Source organism: Lipotes vexillifer, unplaced genomic scaffold (genome assembly GCF_000442215.2).
Source record: "Lipotes vexillifer unplaced genomic scaffold, Lipotes_vexillifer_v1.1 scaffold43, whole genome shotgun sequence".
Taxonomy (NCBI): Eukaryota; Metazoa; Chordata; class Mammalia; order Artiodactyla; family Lipotidae; genus Lipotes; species Lipotes vexillifer.
The window spans coordinates 2,392,219-2,412,302 of NW_006770037.1; the positions used below are offsets into that span (position 1 = coordinate 2,392,219).

At 37.8% G+C, this 20,084-nt stretch overlaps 1 protein-coding gene across 3 annotated transcripts in view; it reads left to right on the forward strand.

The window, feature by feature from the left end:
- The window catches only part of CDKN3 (cyclin dependent kinase inhibitor 3), a 20,601-nt gene extending 776 nt beyond the window's left edge, over positions 1–19,825 (forward strand). Inside the window, exons 2-8 of one of the 3 annotated variants that reach the window (XM_007445969.1) lie at positions 1,818–1,900; positions 3,189–3,244; positions 3,740–3,784; positions 6,167–6,389; positions 10,341–10,372; positions 12,278–12,381; positions 19,590–19,825. In XM_007445969.1, the coding sequence (XP_007446031.1) occupies positions 1,818–1,900; positions 3,189–3,244; positions 3,740–3,784; positions 6,167–6,389; positions 10,341–10,372; positions 12,278–12,381; positions 19,590–19,676 (630 nt within the window). In that variant the 3' untranslated portion in view covers positions 19,677–19,825. The remainder of the gene's footprint in view (positions 1–1,817; positions 1,901–3,188; positions 3,245–3,739; positions 3,785–6,166; positions 6,390–10,340; positions 10,373–12,277; positions 12,382–19,589) is intronic. The other 2 variants (XM_007445971.1, XM_007445970.1) reach the window with 2 other exon arrangements.
- Positions 19,826–20,084: the final 259 nt, after the last annotated feature.

A 20,084-nucleotide genomic window follows, 5' to 3' on the forward strand; every position in this document is an offset into this window, starting at 1 on the left:
TGGGGAAGCGGAAACATCCAACTCTGTTAGGGTTTGTAAAGCTGGCTGGGAGAGCCTGAGTGAATGGGCCACGCAAACTGAAACTCTTGAATCATCAAAACTGCCAAGAAAAAACAGGCTTAAGGAGCTGAAGCCCCACCTGACTCACATCACCTACCAACAGAGCTGACAACCTGTTGAAGGGGCTCCATTTGAGTTGAGTTGATAATAATAATACGGATAGATCCAGAGCAACTCAAATCCATGGCCTAAATTGGCTCTGTAAAGTGATCTGGTAGTTACAAATAAGACCATTATAGAATAGAATATAGCTTCAGAGCTAGCAAAGACATTAGGCAGTTACACTTGCTAATCCCCGTATTTCCATGTGGAGGGACATCAGCTGTCCTTCACTCCTGGCCTCTTTCTACGCTTGTCCCCGGAAGGGGAAGAGTGAGTGATCTGATCCCTGAGTTTGGGAGGAACTGAACACAAGTAGCTGTGTTCCTTCCCTTCTCTTTGCAGAGAGTACTGTCTGGGGTGCTCTCTGCCACAGGGGAGCCATGGGTTGTCCATCACTGCCTGTGCCTGGGTGGATAAGTCCAATTCTGGAGTGAAGAATTGACAAGCCCACTTGAGCTCAGCTTTAAAGCCACATCCTCCATCCTCCATCTGACAGTCAGTAATAAAACTGATATATTGATCTCCATTTGCCTCTCCAGTGTCTCATCCCTCAGTTGGTTCCAACTAGGAAGTAGGAGAAAGGTGTGTTTTTTTATTGGTCCTATAACACATCTTCCATGTAGAAATGCTTCCCACGTGATTTTCAACTCCTTAGATCAGCACACAAAGTTCATCTCAGTCTCTCTAGTCCAGTGATTCACAAAGTTAGGGACATGTTATTCCACCTATACTCCCACCCACCCACGAACCAAATTGCTAGGCTGTTTGGGGGTTATTTTCTGAGAAATGGGGTAGAGAAAACTTCTTTAGCTTCCTCTCTTCTGCTCTGATGTCACAGTTCCTGGATACAGTCAGCTCTCGGTGTCTGTGGATGCGGAGGACCAACTGTCCCCTGTTGGTCCGTTTTATGTAAGGGACTTGAGCATCTGGGGATTTTGGAACCCGCGGTGGGGGGAGAGGTCCTGGAACCAACCAATCCCCCCCACCCCCCACGGACACCAAGGGACTATACTGTACAAAGCCCTTTCTCTTTTTGCCTTAATTGCCTTAACTTCTCTATCTGCTTAAAAACCTCCTGCTCATCTGTCAAAACCCAACTAATGGATCTCTCCTCTGTGAAGCTTTCTCCAGCTCCCTAAGCAGTCAGTCACTCCCTGGTCTGCTCTGAAGGGCATAGTGCCATTTTAGCACTTCTAACTTTTTTGAATCTATTTACACATTGTCTCTCCAGTTATACTGAAGGCAGGCTGTTTATTTTATGGATCTTTGCATCTCCAGAGCTTGGCAAATGAAGGTGTCCAAGAAATGTTTGTGAATGAATGAATGAATAAATCTCACTTTATAGTTTTGGAAAACTGAGATCCAGTAGAAACTGACATCGCTTGTCCAAGTTTATACAGTAAGTGGCAGAGCCAGGACCAGAAGACAGGTTTCTTGGTTCCCAATCCAACACTCTTTCCACTACATGGGGCTGTAATTATGAATAGGAGAGTAAACAGCAATAGCTTATTATTGATATCGCTGATCTCTCTGATATTCCAGGTTTGAGTAAATTGCAAATATGCATCAGTTTGTCTTTAAGCAAGGATCAGCTATACTAAAACTATATGTAAATATTCTTTAAAGTTATTTAACATAACTGATTTCTTTTGAAGCCTAGTTCAGTGCAAACAAGTGAGTTTGACTCATCAGACGAAGAGCCTATTGAAGACGAACAGACTCCAATTCAGATATCATGGTATGTTAACCTTTCTGATCAATGATGAGCTAAAATATTTGATGTGTACATAATAATCTTTGTAGAATTTAGTCTGCATATTGAAAATGATTCTCTTCTGCTGATTATATAATTCTTATCTATGGTAGAATAAAGCTTTTTTGTGGGGGGGTAAGGGGAGTGGTGGGAGTTCCTTCCTTATACATTGAGAAAACCATAGTAGAAAAAAGGAGTTAAGATTTGAATGAGCTCCCATTTAGTACCAAAACCTTCTTATTCTTTTACAACAAAAGAATAGTGTACCAAATATAGGATGAGATATCCTATGTTATCATTTATTCCAGTCCTAGAACTACTTGCCGCAATAATGCATCTATCAGCAGACCCTGTTTAAGATAAAAGCCACATCACCATAGATACAATAACAAAAACAAATGTTTTTATATAAAGTCAACTTCTGAATTTTGGCAGTGACTTATGGTTACAGCAGGTTCTCTACAATCCCAGTAAGTGTAATAATCTCTCTCTTTAAGCACTGACACTGCTGTAGGAAGAGAAAAAAACTATTGTCCCTATAGTTCTTTTGTTCTGCCATCAAATAGCAATTAACTTTCATTTCCCCTCCTAAGCTGCCTTCAAACTCAAAAACTCATCTAATTTTCAAAGTCAGGTGGTATTTATACAATGCCCCATATTTTCCTCTAAATTCATCTTCTGTTCTGCAGACAAGGTAAGCCTCTGCCCGCTTTGTCCCCAGGCACTGCAAACTGGGAATAGGATTTCTTGAAATTATTTCATTTTAACCAAAATCCATTACAACAAAGAATAGGTAGCCTGTGGTTTTTATTCTATGAAATTGTATCTGTTTAAGGAAACCCTATAAAGAAATCTTAAAATAGTAATTTTGAATGAATGGTGGAGATGAAATTGTCAGATGGTCATTTTCCAGCTTATTTCCTAAGGTTACTAACACAAAATACCTCAGGTAACAAACCACAGGATAACTTAAGTACACTTTATACTGGCTGTAAGCAACCTAGGCATTACTATCTTTAAGTTAGTTTAAATTAGCTTGCCACTTTTAAGACTTAAGTTGCAACAAAGCAAATGATAAGTTCCTATTTTAAAACTCCTAGTCTTTCTAAGCCTTTTTGTGACCAATACATTGATATTTAGCTATGAATTTTTGTTTTGTGACTGCTGTAAAACTTTAAAACACCTTCATTTAGTGGCAGGTGCACACGTTTGTATAAATGTCCATCTATAACTTTAAATTGAACTAAACTTGATAAAGTTTTATTCCTTTCAGGCTACCCCTGTCACGAGTGAACTGTTCTCAATTTCTTGGTTTATGTGCTCTTCCAGGTAGGTGACACTATTGATATATTAGAAATTATTTTTTATATGATTCTCTGTACTGAGCAGTAAGAGAATTTCACAGACTATCAGCATAGGAACTCAGTTCTGGAAACCCTCTTGGTGGGCTACAGATAAAGGAACATAGACCCATTCTTCAACCCTTCCACATCCACATTCACAGTTCTACATTTCTGATTTACCTATCTTATAAAATGTAACACAGGGGTACAATGTGAGGCAAAGGACTACAGCCAGGTACTTGTTACAGAAAGGACACAGAATAAAGAATCCTTGGATTAAGAGTTCCTTCAGCTGGGATCTATGAATCCCTGGAATTATATTCCTAAGAATATAAGAAATTTAAATTCCCATTCAGAATGGAATTGAAGCATATAAATGATCATGTGTAATGACTTTCTACAGTAGCTATATATGTGTTTAATATACTTGTTATTTATGACCAGAAACTGACTCTTGCACTTGCCTTGTTACTACTTACAGGTTGTAAATTTAAAGGTGTTAGAAGAAATATCCAAAAAGATACAGGTAGGTGTAATATGACAGAACCATCTTAATAGGTTCTTAAAAAATAATACTAAAAATCTCTTTGTCAAAAAGAACAAACTGTAGTCTCTTCTGAATTTTTCCCAAAAAAATGTTTGGTATTTCATTAAGTTTCAAGCTATAGACTTATTCTAATATGTGAAGAGGTATTTGTGAAGGGCAAAGAAGCCTCATCATTTACTAAACATAGTGTTGCTTTTCACTGATTGTTGTAGTTCTGTGCATAAAACTGCATTTGAGTTATAATGTATAAGTTGGAGGGGGAAAAGTATGTAAATAGAAAGCTGACATTGCACTGCCCAAATCTTTGAACATACTGTTCTTTGCAGACTTGACTGTGATACTGGAAATTAAGCCTGAGCTGGGAACCCAGAGGTGGTATTGAAATTGTCCATCCCACATAGAAAATTTACAGAACCAGTGTCTAGGTGGAAAAGATGGAATAGGGTCTGATCTCTACATGCCCAAGGATGTTGTTAGCCTCAAGTCTAATAATCCTACAAATATCCCGATAATCTTTCCCAATTTGGAATTTATATATTGTACGATACTAACAAATTTAGACTTCCAAAATATTTTATTCTGGTTGGCCTGGAATATCTCAAGCCTGATAGTCCTACCAATGTCCTTATAATAAACCAATACAAAAATGTATATATTGTTTGATTCTGACCACTATAGATTTTATAAATCTTAAAATTCTGTCCTAGTTATCCTAGAATATCAATTTGCTAATATACTTTCTTTAATTTACCTACCAGAAAAGACTAATAGATTAGTTGACCCTTGCAGTATTTATAAAGATTTTCTGCTCTAGAGAAGCCCACCATGGTAGGAAATTTCCATTTGGAGAACATTCAGTTATGAGCAAAATATCATTTAAATCATTGGTTCAAGAACCAATCTTGCACATTTTGGAAAGCCCTGTTCATTTAGTCTCTTCTGTAAAAGGAGTTTCCAATTTTTTACCAAACCTTTTTTTCTTCCAATGAAATCTTAAATGGAATCCAATATACAAAACAGATGACAGTGTCTGAAGGGGGAGACCTAGACTCTCCTGGCAGCACTTCCTGTGTCCGTCCTCAGAGTCCTTTCTGGGAAAGCTGAAATCTACTATATAATAGAAATTATTCAATGCGTGCAAGAGGCAAATAGGAAATTTACCTACTCTCTTAAAAATGGTTACGGATGTCAACTACAAGTTAAACCCTTTTACAAGTACAAAAGCTTAATAGTATTATCTAGAGGAGCACTGTCCAACAGAAACATATTGGGAGCCACAAATAGACGCCATATATGTACTTTTGACATTTTCTAGGGGCCACATTAAAAAAGTAAAAATGGGTAAAATTAATTTTAGTAATATACTTGATTAAACCTCATGTAGGCTAAATAGTATCGTCTCAATGGGTTTTAAGTATAAAACAAATTATTGAGATAGGAGTTTTTTGGTACTTGGTCTTTGAAATCAGATACGTATTTTACATTTACAATACATCTCAATTTGGAGTAGCCATATTTCAAGTACATGTTTAGAGTTTCATGATAAAAAGTACTTTGCACTTAAATAGCTAAATGTCCTAGGATTTAGTGGGTGGGGAGAGAAAAAGGGGAATCAGATGAGTCAGAATTATTCATTATGAACCAAATGCTCTGTAGTGAATATTGCCCTAAGGAAGCTCCAGTGAACAGAATGGCCTGCATTACTCTTGCTTGGTTCATATCATTATACTGAAATTCACTAAGTCACATAATTTTCATACAGCTAATGCTTTATTTCCTAGAAACCTAGTCCACAAAATTAAATACATGATGGTGTGGTACAGTGCAAATATAGGTGAGAATACAAGAGCTCTGGCACCATGGCTATGCTGGAGATTTTATATACAGTGCTTAGGGTAAAACAAAATAACAGAGACTTGTACACAGCAAACACCATTGATTTGGTGAGAAGAAAATGGGAAAAAATGTGCTATCATTCCTTCTTATTTTGAAATATTAGGTGTTTTACAATTTATTTTAAAGCAGTATTTATTGTAAAAAAAATTTTTTTTCAAAACAGCAATATAATGGATGTCGTACAATCCAGTAAAAAAATATTTTGACTTATAAAGTCAGGTTTCATTTTAATAACCTTTTGGTTCGGATGTTTCTAATTACTATTGTGCTTAGTGACTTGGTTTTTACCCTAGTTTGAAGACAGATCAGTATTGTTTTAGATTATCAATGAGCACTTCAAAGGTTATCATTTGTTATTAGTTTGTTTGGCTTAAGGAACTTAACTCCATATTTTCCCTCCGGACTGTATTTAAATTTGTAATGTTTTGTCCATGTGTGTCCTTGTGTATCTTGGTCTATTGGCAGAAGAACTAAAGAGCTATGGTATACAAGACATATTTGTTTTCTGCACCAGAGGGGAGCTGTCAAAATATAGAGTTCCAAACCTTGTGGGCCTCTACCATCAGTATGGAATTATCACTCATCATCATCCAATTCCAGATGGAGGGACTCCTGACATAGCCAGCTGCTGTGACATAATGGAGGAGCTTGAAATCTGCCTTAAAAATAACCGAAAAACCTTAATACAGTATGTTTTCCTTTTCTCCATATATTACATGAAAAATGTCCCAGTCAAAATGATTTTTCAAATTATTGCATCCTTATGCAGTTATTACCTACCTTATAGTTTGTTGCAAGGATCAAAAGGAGATAATACATGAAAAGTACTAGCACCATGCCTGGCACAGAGCAAGCACTCAGATATTTGCCATTATCACTTTTGAAGAGTAAGGACAATAAATGAGTATATTAGGAAATTTTTAGGATAGGGTGACAGGCTTTTTTTTTTTTTTTGCTTTCTTTCCTTTTGTCTTAGACCTTTACTCATGATTTTGGGACCCTCTCCTTCCCAAAAAGGTGAGGGCATAATTCTTGTTATGTAACACCATACCTACTGGTCGGCCTTTCAGTTGTTTAGTTTCTTCCAACAGCAAGAAAGTCCATTTTTAAAAAATTAGCAGCAAAGGAATTATCCCTAAGCAATGAGCAATCCTAAAAACAGGACTTGAAAATTGTATTTGATGATATGAATTTGCTACCTGAATGAAAGAGGGACTCTCATCGTTTGTCAGTGGCTGTAAATAAGCTGCTGGTATGAAAGTTTAAAACAAAAGAAAATGGATTAAGGGGAAAAAATGAGAAGAAAAGAAAAAAGTAGCTTGGAGAAAGGAAGAAGAAAGTGACAATCAGCAGTAGACAGTAGCATTGGAAAGACTAAGTGGTGCCATGGAAAGGAACATTAGTTATACCAGAAGTGAGACCCACAGAGCAGAGGGGAGCCAGCCACAAGGAGAAAACTATAGACTTATTCTAATATGTGAGGAGGTATTTGTGAAGAGCAAAGAGAACTCATCATTTACTAAACATAAGTCTTTGTGCTTATTGGGGTTTTTTTGGTTTTGGGGATTTTTGTTTGTTTGTTTTTTGCATCCTAATCTTCTTAATCATTTCTGGAGCAAGATAGAGCATTAAGTAGTGTAATACCTCAAAAGCTCTAAGGTCATTGCTTTGAGCTAGAAAGTATACAGACTATACCAAATAACTGAGTAGTCTCAGGCACCTAGGAAAAGGGCAAGCCCAGCCAGCTTCTCTCTCCTTAGACCAAGAGCCCCAGGGCTTCATGCCAGCAGCTCATGTTCTGAAAGCAAACCAACCAGTACAGGGGTCTTTGGGGACACATATCTGTTTGTGACCAAACTAAACTCTGATATAGAGAACTATCACCTGCAAAGTAGGGGAAAAAGAACTAGAAGCCATTCTACATCCTACCCTTTCCAAATTTTGTAGAAACACATCATCTCTCATCTAGTACTAACTGTAGAAGCAAAATTTTAGAATAAATACAGTTGCCTGTGCTAAATTTTCTGATAAATCTAAGTAAAATAGCATCAGGTGGTTAGATGGAGCTAGTGAAAAATATTTTACAGTTTTTGAACCCATTTTCAAACCAATTCTGAGATTTTTTTTTTCAAACGAATCTTTGAAAGCAGCCTCTACTGAAAGATTACCAGAGATCAAACTAGCTCAGTTTAGAAAAGCTTAACAAAATCTACTCTAGCAAGTTCTAGCAAACCAAATGCTCTGGTGTTTGAATACAAACAAAATGGAAAGGTGGATGGGCAATCTTGCATATGTCAAATGCTTCAGGCTCCCATAAAATAAAGCATCTGATGACTGGAAATTTTCATTGTCCTAGAGCTTTCAAAGGTGTCCCTACAGTGACTAATGTTTGTTTGGACAAAGATGATTTTCTATCCTTTCTACTATCTTTGGGTGCCCACACTGCTAAACAGCTCTACAGTTTATCCCTCAGAAACAGGGTCTGGTACATTTTTTTCCCTGTTCTGTTGTCTGTCCTCCATGGACATTTTTGTTCCTTTATAAAGTCAGTGAACACTGCTCGCCTATTTTGTTACATCATCTCCTGCGGCTGTTGTAACAAAGGACCACAAACCAGGTCGCTTAAAAAACAGAAGTTTACTCCCACCCAGTTCTAGTGGCTAGAAGTCCAAAATCAAGGTGTCAGCAGGGCTATCTTCAGTCAGAAATCGTGGATAGAGTCCTTCCTCACTTCTTCCTAGCTTCTGGTGGTGGCTGGCAATCCTTGGCATTCTTTGGCTCATGGCTGCATCACTCCCCTCTGCCTCTGTCATCACATGATTGTCCCTGTGTTTCCTATTATAAGGACACCAGTCATATTGGATTAGGACCCACCCTAATGACCTCATCTTAACTTGATTATATCTGCAAAGACCCTATTTTCAAATGAGGTCACATGCACAGTACCAGCAATTAGGTACAACATGTCTTTTGCGGGGAGCACAGTTCAACCCATAGCACCTACTGTGTATGAAACATTGTGAATATAAAACACACACTCTAGACACAGTCCCCACCCTCAAGGAACCCACAGCCAACGACACTATCATGTAAGTGTAATAATACTCAAAACAGGTGTATACGAGGCGGTACACAGGATGGCAGTGGTTTCTATGGGGGCACAGAGGCATTTCAGAAGTTGAAATTTGAGCTAGGTTTTGAAGGGTGAGTAGGAATCAATCAAACGGGAGTAAAGATAAAGCTAGCAAGATATAAAGTAATCTTTTTCTTTCTTTTTTTTTTTTTTGGCTGCGTTGGGTCTTCATTGCTGCGCGCGGGCTTTCTCTAGTTGTGGTGAGCGGGGGCTACTCTTCGTTGCGGTGCGTGGGCTTCTCGTTGCGGTGGCTTCTCGTGTTGTGGAGCACGGGCTCTAAGCGTGCGGGCTTCAGTAGTTGTGACTCGCGGGCTCGAGAGCGCAGGCTCAGTAGTTGTGCTGCATGGGCTTAGTTGCTCCGCACCATGTGGGATTTTCCCGGGCCAGGGCTCGAACCTGTGTCCCCTGCATTGGCAGACGGATTCTCAACCACTGCACCACCAGGGAAGTCCCAAGAGTGGTACATCTTAATCTCGCAGAAAGCCACTAAAATGTTCTACCTCTCTCTACCTTTATACAGTAGAGCCTCATCTCTGAAACAGGCCTACAGCTGGGACACTTTGTAGAAAGCAAGTTCATCAGTTATACAGGGGTCAGTACCTGTTTGGTCCTCTGTTTCACATCCTATCACAAGACATGTATCTACAGCTCCATCTACAAATACACCACAGTAACTGATGCTCATGATGAGTTGTAAGCACTGAATTAGGATCAGTACACCCTCTGAGAAAGTCAGGAAGTATGGAATGCACTTTTTAAGGATCTTTGAAACTGATTAAAGTGAATTTTTTTTTTAAGTGAATGGTTTTATTGCTTAAGAATCAGTTCTTGTTTTTCTAGAAAATCCAGTTATACAGAACTGCTCATTTCTTCACAATGCTACATAATAGCAGCTAAAGTTCATTTACCTCTTACTCTGTGCCAAGCTCTGTTGTGAGCTTTACAAATGTTATCTCATTCAGTCCTCACTGTGACATCTTATAGGTGAAAAGGCTGAGGCCCAGAGAGGTTAAATAACTTAGGTTCACACATCTAATAAGTGACAGATTTAGGATTCAACCCCAGGCGGTGGGGCTCCAGAGCCCAGGCTTTAAACCTCTAGGATACACTGCCTCCTTACTCTTTCTAGATGAATGAAGAATTATCATACGGACCTGTCCCATAACCACTAAGGTTTTGTTTAGAGAAAAATTAAGCGGCAGTTGGTAAAAGTAGTCTGATTTCTATCAGTTTAGTAACATGTTCCACTCCTCAGATGTTTAAAGAGGTCAATAAAAAGGCCCTGCCTTCTTTGTCCCTTATAGGTGTATGGAATACCTCCCAACAAACAAATAAGCACACTTTGCTCTTGGTTGATTTATTCAAAAATATTTATTAATCTCTGGGTACAAGGCACAATGCTAGGCATTAGAGTAGAAATAGAAGGCAGAAAGAGCAAGTCTCTGGTTGTAATTGTTGGGATGGAATGAAAATGTACAAACTTCAAAACTGTACCTTCCCTTTCAGCTGTTATGGAGGACTTGGGAGATCCTGTCTTGGTAAGAAATATATTTCTATTATTCAGTTGTTTTTTTGTACCTTGAAGTACGAAAACTCATGTTTCTGGGCCATATGCTCACTTTGTATGAAAATGAGACGAAACACAATATATATCTGCTAAGACCCAAAGGATTATTTAAGGCCCTAAATTTGGTGTTCCCTAGAAAGCCTGGGTGGGAGTCAGAGGTATTTTCAGCATTGTTTTGAAGGATTCTACAAAACATAATTTACAGGTCTTAGCACCTGCATTCTTGTGTTTTGTTTTGTTTTCTAATGTTCTCCCTTTGCAGGTGTTAAGATATTGACAGTAACTTCTAAATAATATCCATGGGTAAAATAAGCATAAAAACAAAGTTATATATGTTAACTTTAAACTTTTAAAAAAATGCATGGGGGGGGAAACAGCTAATGAAATACCACAGTGGGAGTAACAGTTATTCCTTTTAGTGTTGGACAGTATCAAAATTACAAAGTTTTGTGTTTCAAAGACATTATCAAAATGAAAAGACAACCCACAGAATGGGGAAAAAAAATTTGCAAAACCATATATCTGATAAAGGACTTACCCAGACTATATAAAGAACTCTTACAACTCAATAGTAAAAAGACAATTAAAAAATTTTTTAATGGGCAAAGGATATGAATAGACATTTCTCCAAACAAAATATACAAATGACCAATAAGCGCATGGAAAAATGCTCAACATCTTAGTCCTCAGAGAAATGCAAATCAAAACCACAGTGAGATACCACCTAACACCCATTAGGATGGCTGTTATCCAAAAAATGGAGAACAAGCTTTGGAGAGGATGTAGAGAAACTGGAACCTAAATACACTGCTGGTGGGAGTGAAAAAGGTGCAGCTGCTTTGGAAAACAGCCAAGCAGTACTTCCTCAGTTACACACAGAGTGACCATACGACCCAGCGATTTCACTCCTAGGCATATACCCCAAAGAAATGAAAACAAGTCCAGACAAAACCTGTGCACTGACACTTACAGCCACATTATTCATAATAGCCAAAAAATGGAAACAACCTAAATGTCCATCAGCTGACAAATGGATAAACAAAACGTATAGCCATACAATGGAATATTATTCACCCATAAAAAGGAATGGAGTACTGATATGTGCCACAATATGTACAAATCTTGAACACATTATGCTAAGTGAAAGAAGCTAGTCACAAAAGACCACGTATGATTCCATATATATGAAATGTCTAGAACAGGCAAATCCATAAAGACAAAGTAAATTAGTGGTTGCTTAGGGGAGGGGTGATGGGTGATAGAGGGATGATAACAAAAGTATACAGGGTTTCTTTCTGAGGTGATGAAAATGTTCTAAAACTGACTGTGGTGATGGCTGCATTTAACTGTGAATACACTAAAATCCACTAAATTGTTCACTTTAAATGAATGAATTGCATGGGATGTGAATTATAATAACTCAATAAAGCTGTTTAAAATAAAAGAATGGGGCTTCCCTGGTGGCGCAGTGGTTGAGAGTCCGCCTGCCAATGCAGGGGACACGGGTTCGTGCCCTGGTCCAGGAGGATCCCACATGCCACGGAGAGGCTGGGCCCGTGAGCCATGGCCACTGAGCCTGTGCGTCTGGAGCCTGTGCTCCGCAACAGGAGAGGCCACAACAGTGAGAGGCCCGCGTACCGCAAAAAAAAAAAAAAAAAAGAATGAAGCCAGTGTTAAATTTTAATCCAACCACAGTCATTTAAAATCATAATTTGTCAAAAACACATACTAAAAGTCCTCAGTCTTTTAATTCATTTCCCAAACTCAGTCTTCTGCACAAACAGAAGTCTGAATTAAGTATAAGCATATCATTAATTTATAATATAAGAATATATATATCACATAGTATACAATTTTTGTCTCATGTTCTATTTAGTAGCCGCTTGTCTCCTCCTATACATGTCTGACACAATATCACCGCAGCAAGCCATCGACAGCCTGAGGGACCTGAGAGGGTCTGGAGCAATACAGACCATAAAGGTAAGGAGGGTGACCGTTCTCGTGAGGCTGTGGTCAGGGGCAGACCGTCACAGTGTAACTCCTCATCAAAAGGGTAATGAAAATCCAAAGCATTCTATTATTCATGTATCACCTGTTTATATTTTGACTTTTAAAAAATTTACATTTAAATATAACCTGGACGTCTGAAAAAGTTCAGTTTTTCTTTTTCTTTTTTTTTTTTTAACATCTTTATTGCGGTATAATTGCTTTACAATGGTGTGTTAGTTTCTGCTTTATAACAGAGTGAGTCAGTTATACATATATATATGTTCCCATATCTCTTCCCTCTTTGTCTCCCTCCCTCCCATCCTCCCTATCCCACCCCTCCAGACAGCCACAAAGAACCGAGCCGGTTTCCCTGTGCCATGCGGCTGCTTCCCACTGGCTATCTACCTTACGTTTGTTAGTATATATATGTCCATGTCTCTCTCTCGCCCTAACACACCTCACCCTTCCCCCTCCCCATATCCTCAAGTCTGTTCTCCAGTAGGTCTCTGTCTTTATTCCTGTTTTACCCCTAGGTTCTTCATAACATTTTTTTTTTCTTAAATTCCATATATATGTGTTAGCATACGGTATTTGTCCTTCTCTTTCTGACTTACTTCACTCTGTATGACAGACTCTAGATCTATCCACCTCATTACAAATAGCTCAATTTCGTTTCTTTTTATGGCTGAGTAATATTCCATTGTATATATGTGCCACATCTTCTTTATCCATTCATCCGACGACGGGCACTTAGGTTGTTTCCATCTCCGGGCTATTGTAAATAGAGCTGCAATGAACATTTTGGTACATGACTCTTTCTGAATTCTGGTTTCCTCAGGGTATATACCTAGTAGTGGGATTGCTGGGTCATATGGTAGTTCTATTTGTAGTTTTTTAAGGAACCTCCATACTGTTCTCCATAGTGGCTGAACCAATTCACATTCCCACCAGCAGTGCAAGAGTGTTCCCTTTTCTCCACACCCTCTCCAGCATTTATTGTTTCTAGATTTTTTGATGATGGCCATTCTGACTGGTGTGAGATGATATCTCATTGTAGTTTTGATTTGCATTTCTCTAATGATTAATGATGTTGAGCATTCTTTCATGTGTTTGTTGGCAGTCTGTATATCTTCTTTGGAGAAATGTCTATTTAGGTCTTCTGCCCATTTTTGGATTGGGTTGTTTATTTTTTTGTTATTGAGCTGCATGAGCTGCCTGTAAATTTTAGAGATTAATCCTTTGTCAGTTGATTCATTTGCAAATATTTTCTCCCATTCTGAGGGCTGTCTTTTGGTCTTGTTTATGGTTTCCTTTGCTGTGCAAAAGCTTTGAAGTTTCATTAGGTCCCATTTGTTTATTTTTGTTTTTATCTCCATTACTCTAGGAGATGGGTCAAGAAGGATCTTGCTGTGATTTATGTCATAGAGTGTTCTGCCTATGTTTTCCTCTAAGAGTTTGATAGTTTCTGGCCTTACATTTAGGTCTTTAATCCATTTTGAGCTTATTTTTGTGTATGGTGTTAGGGAGTGATCTAATCTCATACTTTTACATGTACCTATCCAATTTTCCCAGCACCACTTATTGAAGAGGCTGTCCTTTCTCCACTGTATATTCCTGCCACCTTTATCAAAGATAAGGTGACCATATGTGCATGGGTTTATCTCTGGGCTTTCTATCCTATTCCATTGATCTATCTTTCTGTTTTTGTGCCAGTACCATACTGTCTTGATTACTGTAGCTTTGTAGTATAGTCTGAAGTCAGGCAGCCTGATTCCTCCAGCTCCATTTTTTGTTCTCAAGATTGCTTTGGCTATTCGGGGTCTTTTGTGTTTCCATACAAATTGTGAAATTTTTTGTTCTAGTTCTGTGAAAAATGCCAGTGGTAGTTTGATAGGGATTGCATTGAATCTATAGATTGCTTTGGGAAGTAGAGTCATTTTCACAATGTTGATTCTTCCAATCCAAGAACATGGTATATCTCTCCATCTGTTTGTATCATCTTTAATTTCTTTCATCAGTGTCTTATAATTTTCTGCATACAGGTCTTTTGTCTCCTTAGGTAGGTTTATTCCTAGATATTTTATTCTTTTTGTTGCAATGGTAAATGGGAGTGTTTTCTTGATTTCACTTTCAGATTTTTCATCATTAGTATATAGGAATGCCAGAGATTTCTGTGCATTAATTTTGTATCCTGCTACTTTACCAAATTCATTGATTAGCTCTAGTAGTTTTCTGGTAGCATCTTTAGGATTCTCTATGTAGAGTATCATGTCATCTGCAAACAGTGACAGCTTTACTTCTTCTTTTCCGATTTGGATTCCTTTTATTTCCTTTTCTTCTCTGATTGCTGTGGCTAAAACTTCCAAAACTATGTTGAATAAGAGTGGTGAGAGTGGGCAACCTTGTCTTGTTCCTGACCTTAGTGGAAATGCTTTCAGTTTTTCGCCATTGAGGATGATGTTGGCTGTGGGCTTGTCATATACGGCCTTTATTATATTGAGGAAAGTTCCCTCTACACCTACTTTCTGCAGGGTTTTTATCATAAATGGGTGTTGAATTTTGTCAAAAGCTTTCTCTGCATCTATTGAGATGATCATATGGTTTTTCTCCTTCAATTTGTTAATATGGTTAATCACATTGATAGATTTGCGTATATTGAAGAATCCTTGCATTCCTGGAATAAACCCCACTTGATCATGGTGTATGATCCTTTTAATGTGCTGTTGGATTCTGTTTGCTAGTATTTTGTTGAGGATTTTTGCATCTATGTTCATCAGTGATATTGGCCTGTAGTTTTCTTTCTTTGTGACATCCTTGTCTGGTTTTGGTATCAAGGTGATGGTGGCCTCGTAGAATGAGTTTGGGAGTGTTCCTCCCTCTGCTATATTTTGGAAGAGTTTGAGAAGAATAGGTGTTAGCTCTTCTCTAAATGTTTGATAGAATTCGCCTGTGAAGCCATCTGGTCCTGGGCTTTTGTTTGTTGGAAGATTTTTAATCACAGTTTCAATTTCAGTGTTTGTGATTGGTCTGTTCATATTTTCTATTTCTTCCTGATTCAGTCTTGGCAGTTTGTGCATTTCTAAGAATTTGTCCATTTCTTCCAGATTGTCCATTTTATTGGCATAGAGTTGCTTGTAGTAATCCCTCATGATTTTTTGTATTTCTGCAGTGTCAGTTGTTACTTCTCCTTTTTCATTTCTGATTCTATTGATTTGAGTCTTCTCCCTTATTTTCTTGATGAGTCTGGCTAATGGTTTATCAATTTTGTTAATCTTCTCAAAGAACCAGCTTTTAGTTTTATTGATCTTTGCTATTGTTTCCTTCATTTCTTTTTCATTTATTTCTGATCTGATTTTTATGATTTCTTTCCTTCTGCTAACTCTGGGGTTTTTTTGTTCTTCTTTCTCTAATTGCTTGAGGTGCAAGGTTAGGTTGTTTATTCGAGATGTTTCCTGCTTCTTAAGGTGGGCTTGTATTGCTATAAACTTCCCTCTTAGAACTGCTTTTGCTGCATCCCATAGGTTTTGGGTCGTTGTATCTCCATTGTCATTTGTTTCTAGGTATTTTTTAATTTCCTCTTTGATTTCTTCAGTGATCACTTCGTTACTAAGTAGTGTATTGTTTAGCCTCCATGTGTTTGTATTTTTTACTGCTCTTTTCCTATAATTGATATCTAATCTCATGGCGTTGTGGTCGGAAAAGATACTTGATATAATTTCAATTTTCTTAAATTTACCAAGGCTTGATTTGTGACCCAAGATATGATCTATCCTGGAGAATGTTCCATGAGCACTTGAGAAAAATGTGTATTCTGTTGTTTTTGGATGGAGTGTCCTATAAATATCAATTAAGTCCATCCTGTTTAATGTATCATTTAAAGCTTGTGTTTCCTTATTTATTTTCATTTTGGATGATCTGTCCATTGGTGAAAGTGGGGTGTTGAAGTCCCCTACTATGAATGTGTTACTGTCGATTTCCCCTTTTATGGCTGCTAGTTTTTGCCTTATGTATTGAGGTGCTCCTATGTTGGGTGCATAAATATTTACAATTGTTATATCTTCTTCTTGGATCGATCCCTTAATCATTATGTAGTGTCCTTCTTTGTCTCTTCTGATAGTCCTTATTTTAAAGTCTATTTTGTCTGATATGAGAATTGCTACTCCAGCTTTCTTTTGGTTTCCATTTGCATGGAATATCTTTTTCCATCCCCTTACTTTCAGTCTGTATGTGTCTCTAGGTCTGAAGTGGGTCTCTTGTAGACAGCATATATATGGGTCTTGTTTTTGTATCCATTCAGCCAATCTGTGTCTTTTGGTGGGAGCATTTAGTCCATTTACATTTAAGGTAATTATCGATATGTATGTTCCTATTCCCATTTTCTAAATTGTTTTGGGTTCGTTATTATAGGACTTTTCCTTCTCTTGTGTTTTTGTCTAGAGAAGTTCCTTTAGCATTTGTTGTAAAGCTGGTTTGGTGGTGCTGAACTCTCTCAGCTTTTGCTTGTCTGTAAAGGTTTTAATTTCTCCATCAAATCTGAATGAGATCCTTGCTGGGTAGAGTAATCTTGGTTGCAGGTTTTTCTCCTTCATCACTTTCAGTATGTCCTGCCACTCCCTTCTGGCTTGTAGAGTTTCTGCTGAGAGATCAGCTGTTAACCTTATGGGGATTCCCTTGTGTGTTATTTGTTGTTTTTCCCTTGCTGCTTTTAATATGCTTTCTTTGTATTTAGTTTTTGACAGTTTGATTAATATGTGTCTTGGCGTATTTCTCCTTGAATTTATCCTGTATGGGACTCTCTGTGCTTCCTGGACTTGATTAACGATTTCCTTTCCCATATTAGGGAAGTTTTCAACTATAATCTCTTCAAATATTTTCTCAGTCCCTTTCTTTTTCTCTTCTTCTTCTGGAACCCCTATAATTCGAATGTTGGTGCGTTTAATGTTGTCCCAGAGGTCTCTGAGACTGTCCTCAGTTCTTTTCATTCTTTTTTCTTTATTCTGCTCTGCAGTAGTTATTTCCACTATTTTATCTTCCAGGTCACTTATCCGTTCTTCTGCCTCATTTATTCTGCTATTGATCCCATCTAGAGTATTTTTCATTTCATTTATTGTGTTGTTCATCATTGTCTGTTTCATCTTTATTTCTTCTAGGTCCTTGTTAACTGCTTCTTGCATTTTGTCCATTCTATTTCCAAGATTTTGGATCATCTTTACTATCATTATTCTGAACTCTTTTTCAGGTAGACTGCCTATTTCCTCTTCATTTGTTAGGTCTGGTGGGTTTTTATCCTGCTCCTTCATCTGCTGTGTGTTTTTCTGTCTTCTCATTTTGCTTATCTTACTGTGATTGGGTTCACCTTTTTGCAGGCTGCAAGTTCGTAGCTCCCGTTGTTTTTGATGTCTGTCTCCAGTGGCTAAGGTTGGTTCAGTGGGTTGTGTAGGCTTCCTGGTGGAGGGGACTAGTGCCTGTGTTGTGGTGTATGAGGCTAGATCTTGTCTCTCTAGTGGGCAGGTCCACGTCTGGTGGTGTGTTTTGGGGTGTCTGTGGACTTATTATGATTTTAGGCAGCCTCTCTGCTAGTGGGTGGGGTTGTGTTCCTGTTTTGCTATATGGTTGGCATAGGTTGTCCAGCACTGTAGCTTGCTGGTCGTTGAGTGAAGCTGGGTGCTGGTGTTGAGATGGAGATCTCTGGGAGATTTTCGCCGTTTGATATTATGTGGGGCTGGGAGGTCTCTTCTTGACGAGTGTTCTGAAGTTGGCTCTCCCACCTCAGAGGCAGAGTCCTGACTCCTGGCTGGAGCAGCAAGAGCCTTTCATCCACTCGGCTTTTTTCCTCTGTGCTGCATCTAGTTTCACTTGCTCGTAGGGGACCGTGTGCAGAGGAAAAGTTCAGTTTTTCAAACAAAATAATGAAAAATTTGAACTTTCCAGTTTACTCTTTCAAGATCCACTACTGTTCAGTTTTTGCCCATTCTGTTCTGGGAATGGATCCTCTCACCTGGAAAAATGAGGCAGTTACTATAAACTTGGTAGTTTCCTGGGTATATTTTTGACCAAAAAGATCTCATGAAGATCCTATTACTGTATCACCAAAACATTTAACAAAGATAGATGAATGACTATAATAGAAAAAAATGTAAAACCATGCTAATTACCCTTTGCTGTGGATAACCTAAGTGACATCTTTCACATTTACTTTCTATTTAACACCAAAACACTGCAGTAGCAAAGCCCCAAGGATATTATTGATTTGTAGATCTGGAAAGCTAACTTGCCTTCCTTTCCCAATTACCCAGTCTCAACTTTAGGACGAAGTCTGAGGAGCGGGTTCTGAAAACAGAGAAGACGCTCCCTTTATTATCTGTTTTTAACAAATGAGGCTTCATATTCAACATGTTCCCAAGTGTCTCTTTGACACAAAACAAAATACATGGTCAAACATATGTATATGCATGTTTTACATCTTTAATCGTAGAGAGAATTAAGCCCACATTAATAGGGGCTGTCAATTTATCACCTCAGCATTCTGGGGCAAACATGCTTTTTCCATCTCTGTGCTGATGTAAGTTAGCAGTATGCAATTTCAATTTCTGAACAGTAATACAAAATGAGATTATTGGCAGAGTGAGACTATCCTCTGGGCAGCTATTAAAACTCCAAATGAATTATTTAAAGATTTTATTTTGCTTATCTGTTAAGATTAGTGATTTTATTTTAATATTATCTACTATGAAAATTGTTCCAAATGGATTTTATCATCACCAAAAGCAGAAAACTAAGGCTTCTGTAAATTAAGAAATAGATTTTCTTGAATACGCTGCTGTTAACTGCTGCAGAAAGTGCCCTCTCCCCTGTACTTACTCCCCAGGGGAAAATGCATTAGCAAAAAGAATATCTTCGTGTGTTTTTAATCTTACTTCCTCCTGCCAGTAAAGGGAGAAAGGATTTTAAAGATTTATAAAACACTGCCGTTATTTCATGCTACCTCCTAATTTTTAGAGATTTTTAAAACAAGTTTTTCACACTATATGTAGCTTTATTGAAAGATAAAACTTCCTCAAGATAGAAATACCTCCTTATACAAAAGGATGTAGAACTGTCTTTGTCAAGTATTTTTTTGATTCCCGATTCCGACCAGTATGACTACTCTGGTAATCAGCTTTCTACAATGTATTTCAATATATCTTTACTTTTTTCAGCAATATAATTATCTTCATGAGTTCCGGGACAAACTAGCTGCACACCTATCATCAAGAGATTCACTATCAAGATCTGTATCTAGATAAAAGAATTTCAAATAGCATATATATATGACCATGGCAGAAATTTGAGTTCTCTAACATTCGTATTGAAATGAAACTACTATTGTTATCAAATGGAATGTAATGAATGTAGATGTATATGTGCAGATATTCTTAAAGCTTTTACTGACAAATTTCATTGTGTCTCTTTCATCTCTTATAGGAGTTAGAAAAACTGATATACAATTTTCCTTTTAAAAATGCACTAGCTGCTCTGATGTATTTTACCTGGAGGCAATGCTGAAAAGAGCATATGGAAAAATATATTTTTATTTTTTTACCACACTCTTACCTCATATTATCGGTAACTACTGGGTAGCATATGACATAGTAATACATATGAAAATTGGTATGAGTAGCCATGCTAAAATTGTTTAAATAACTCTTACCCTC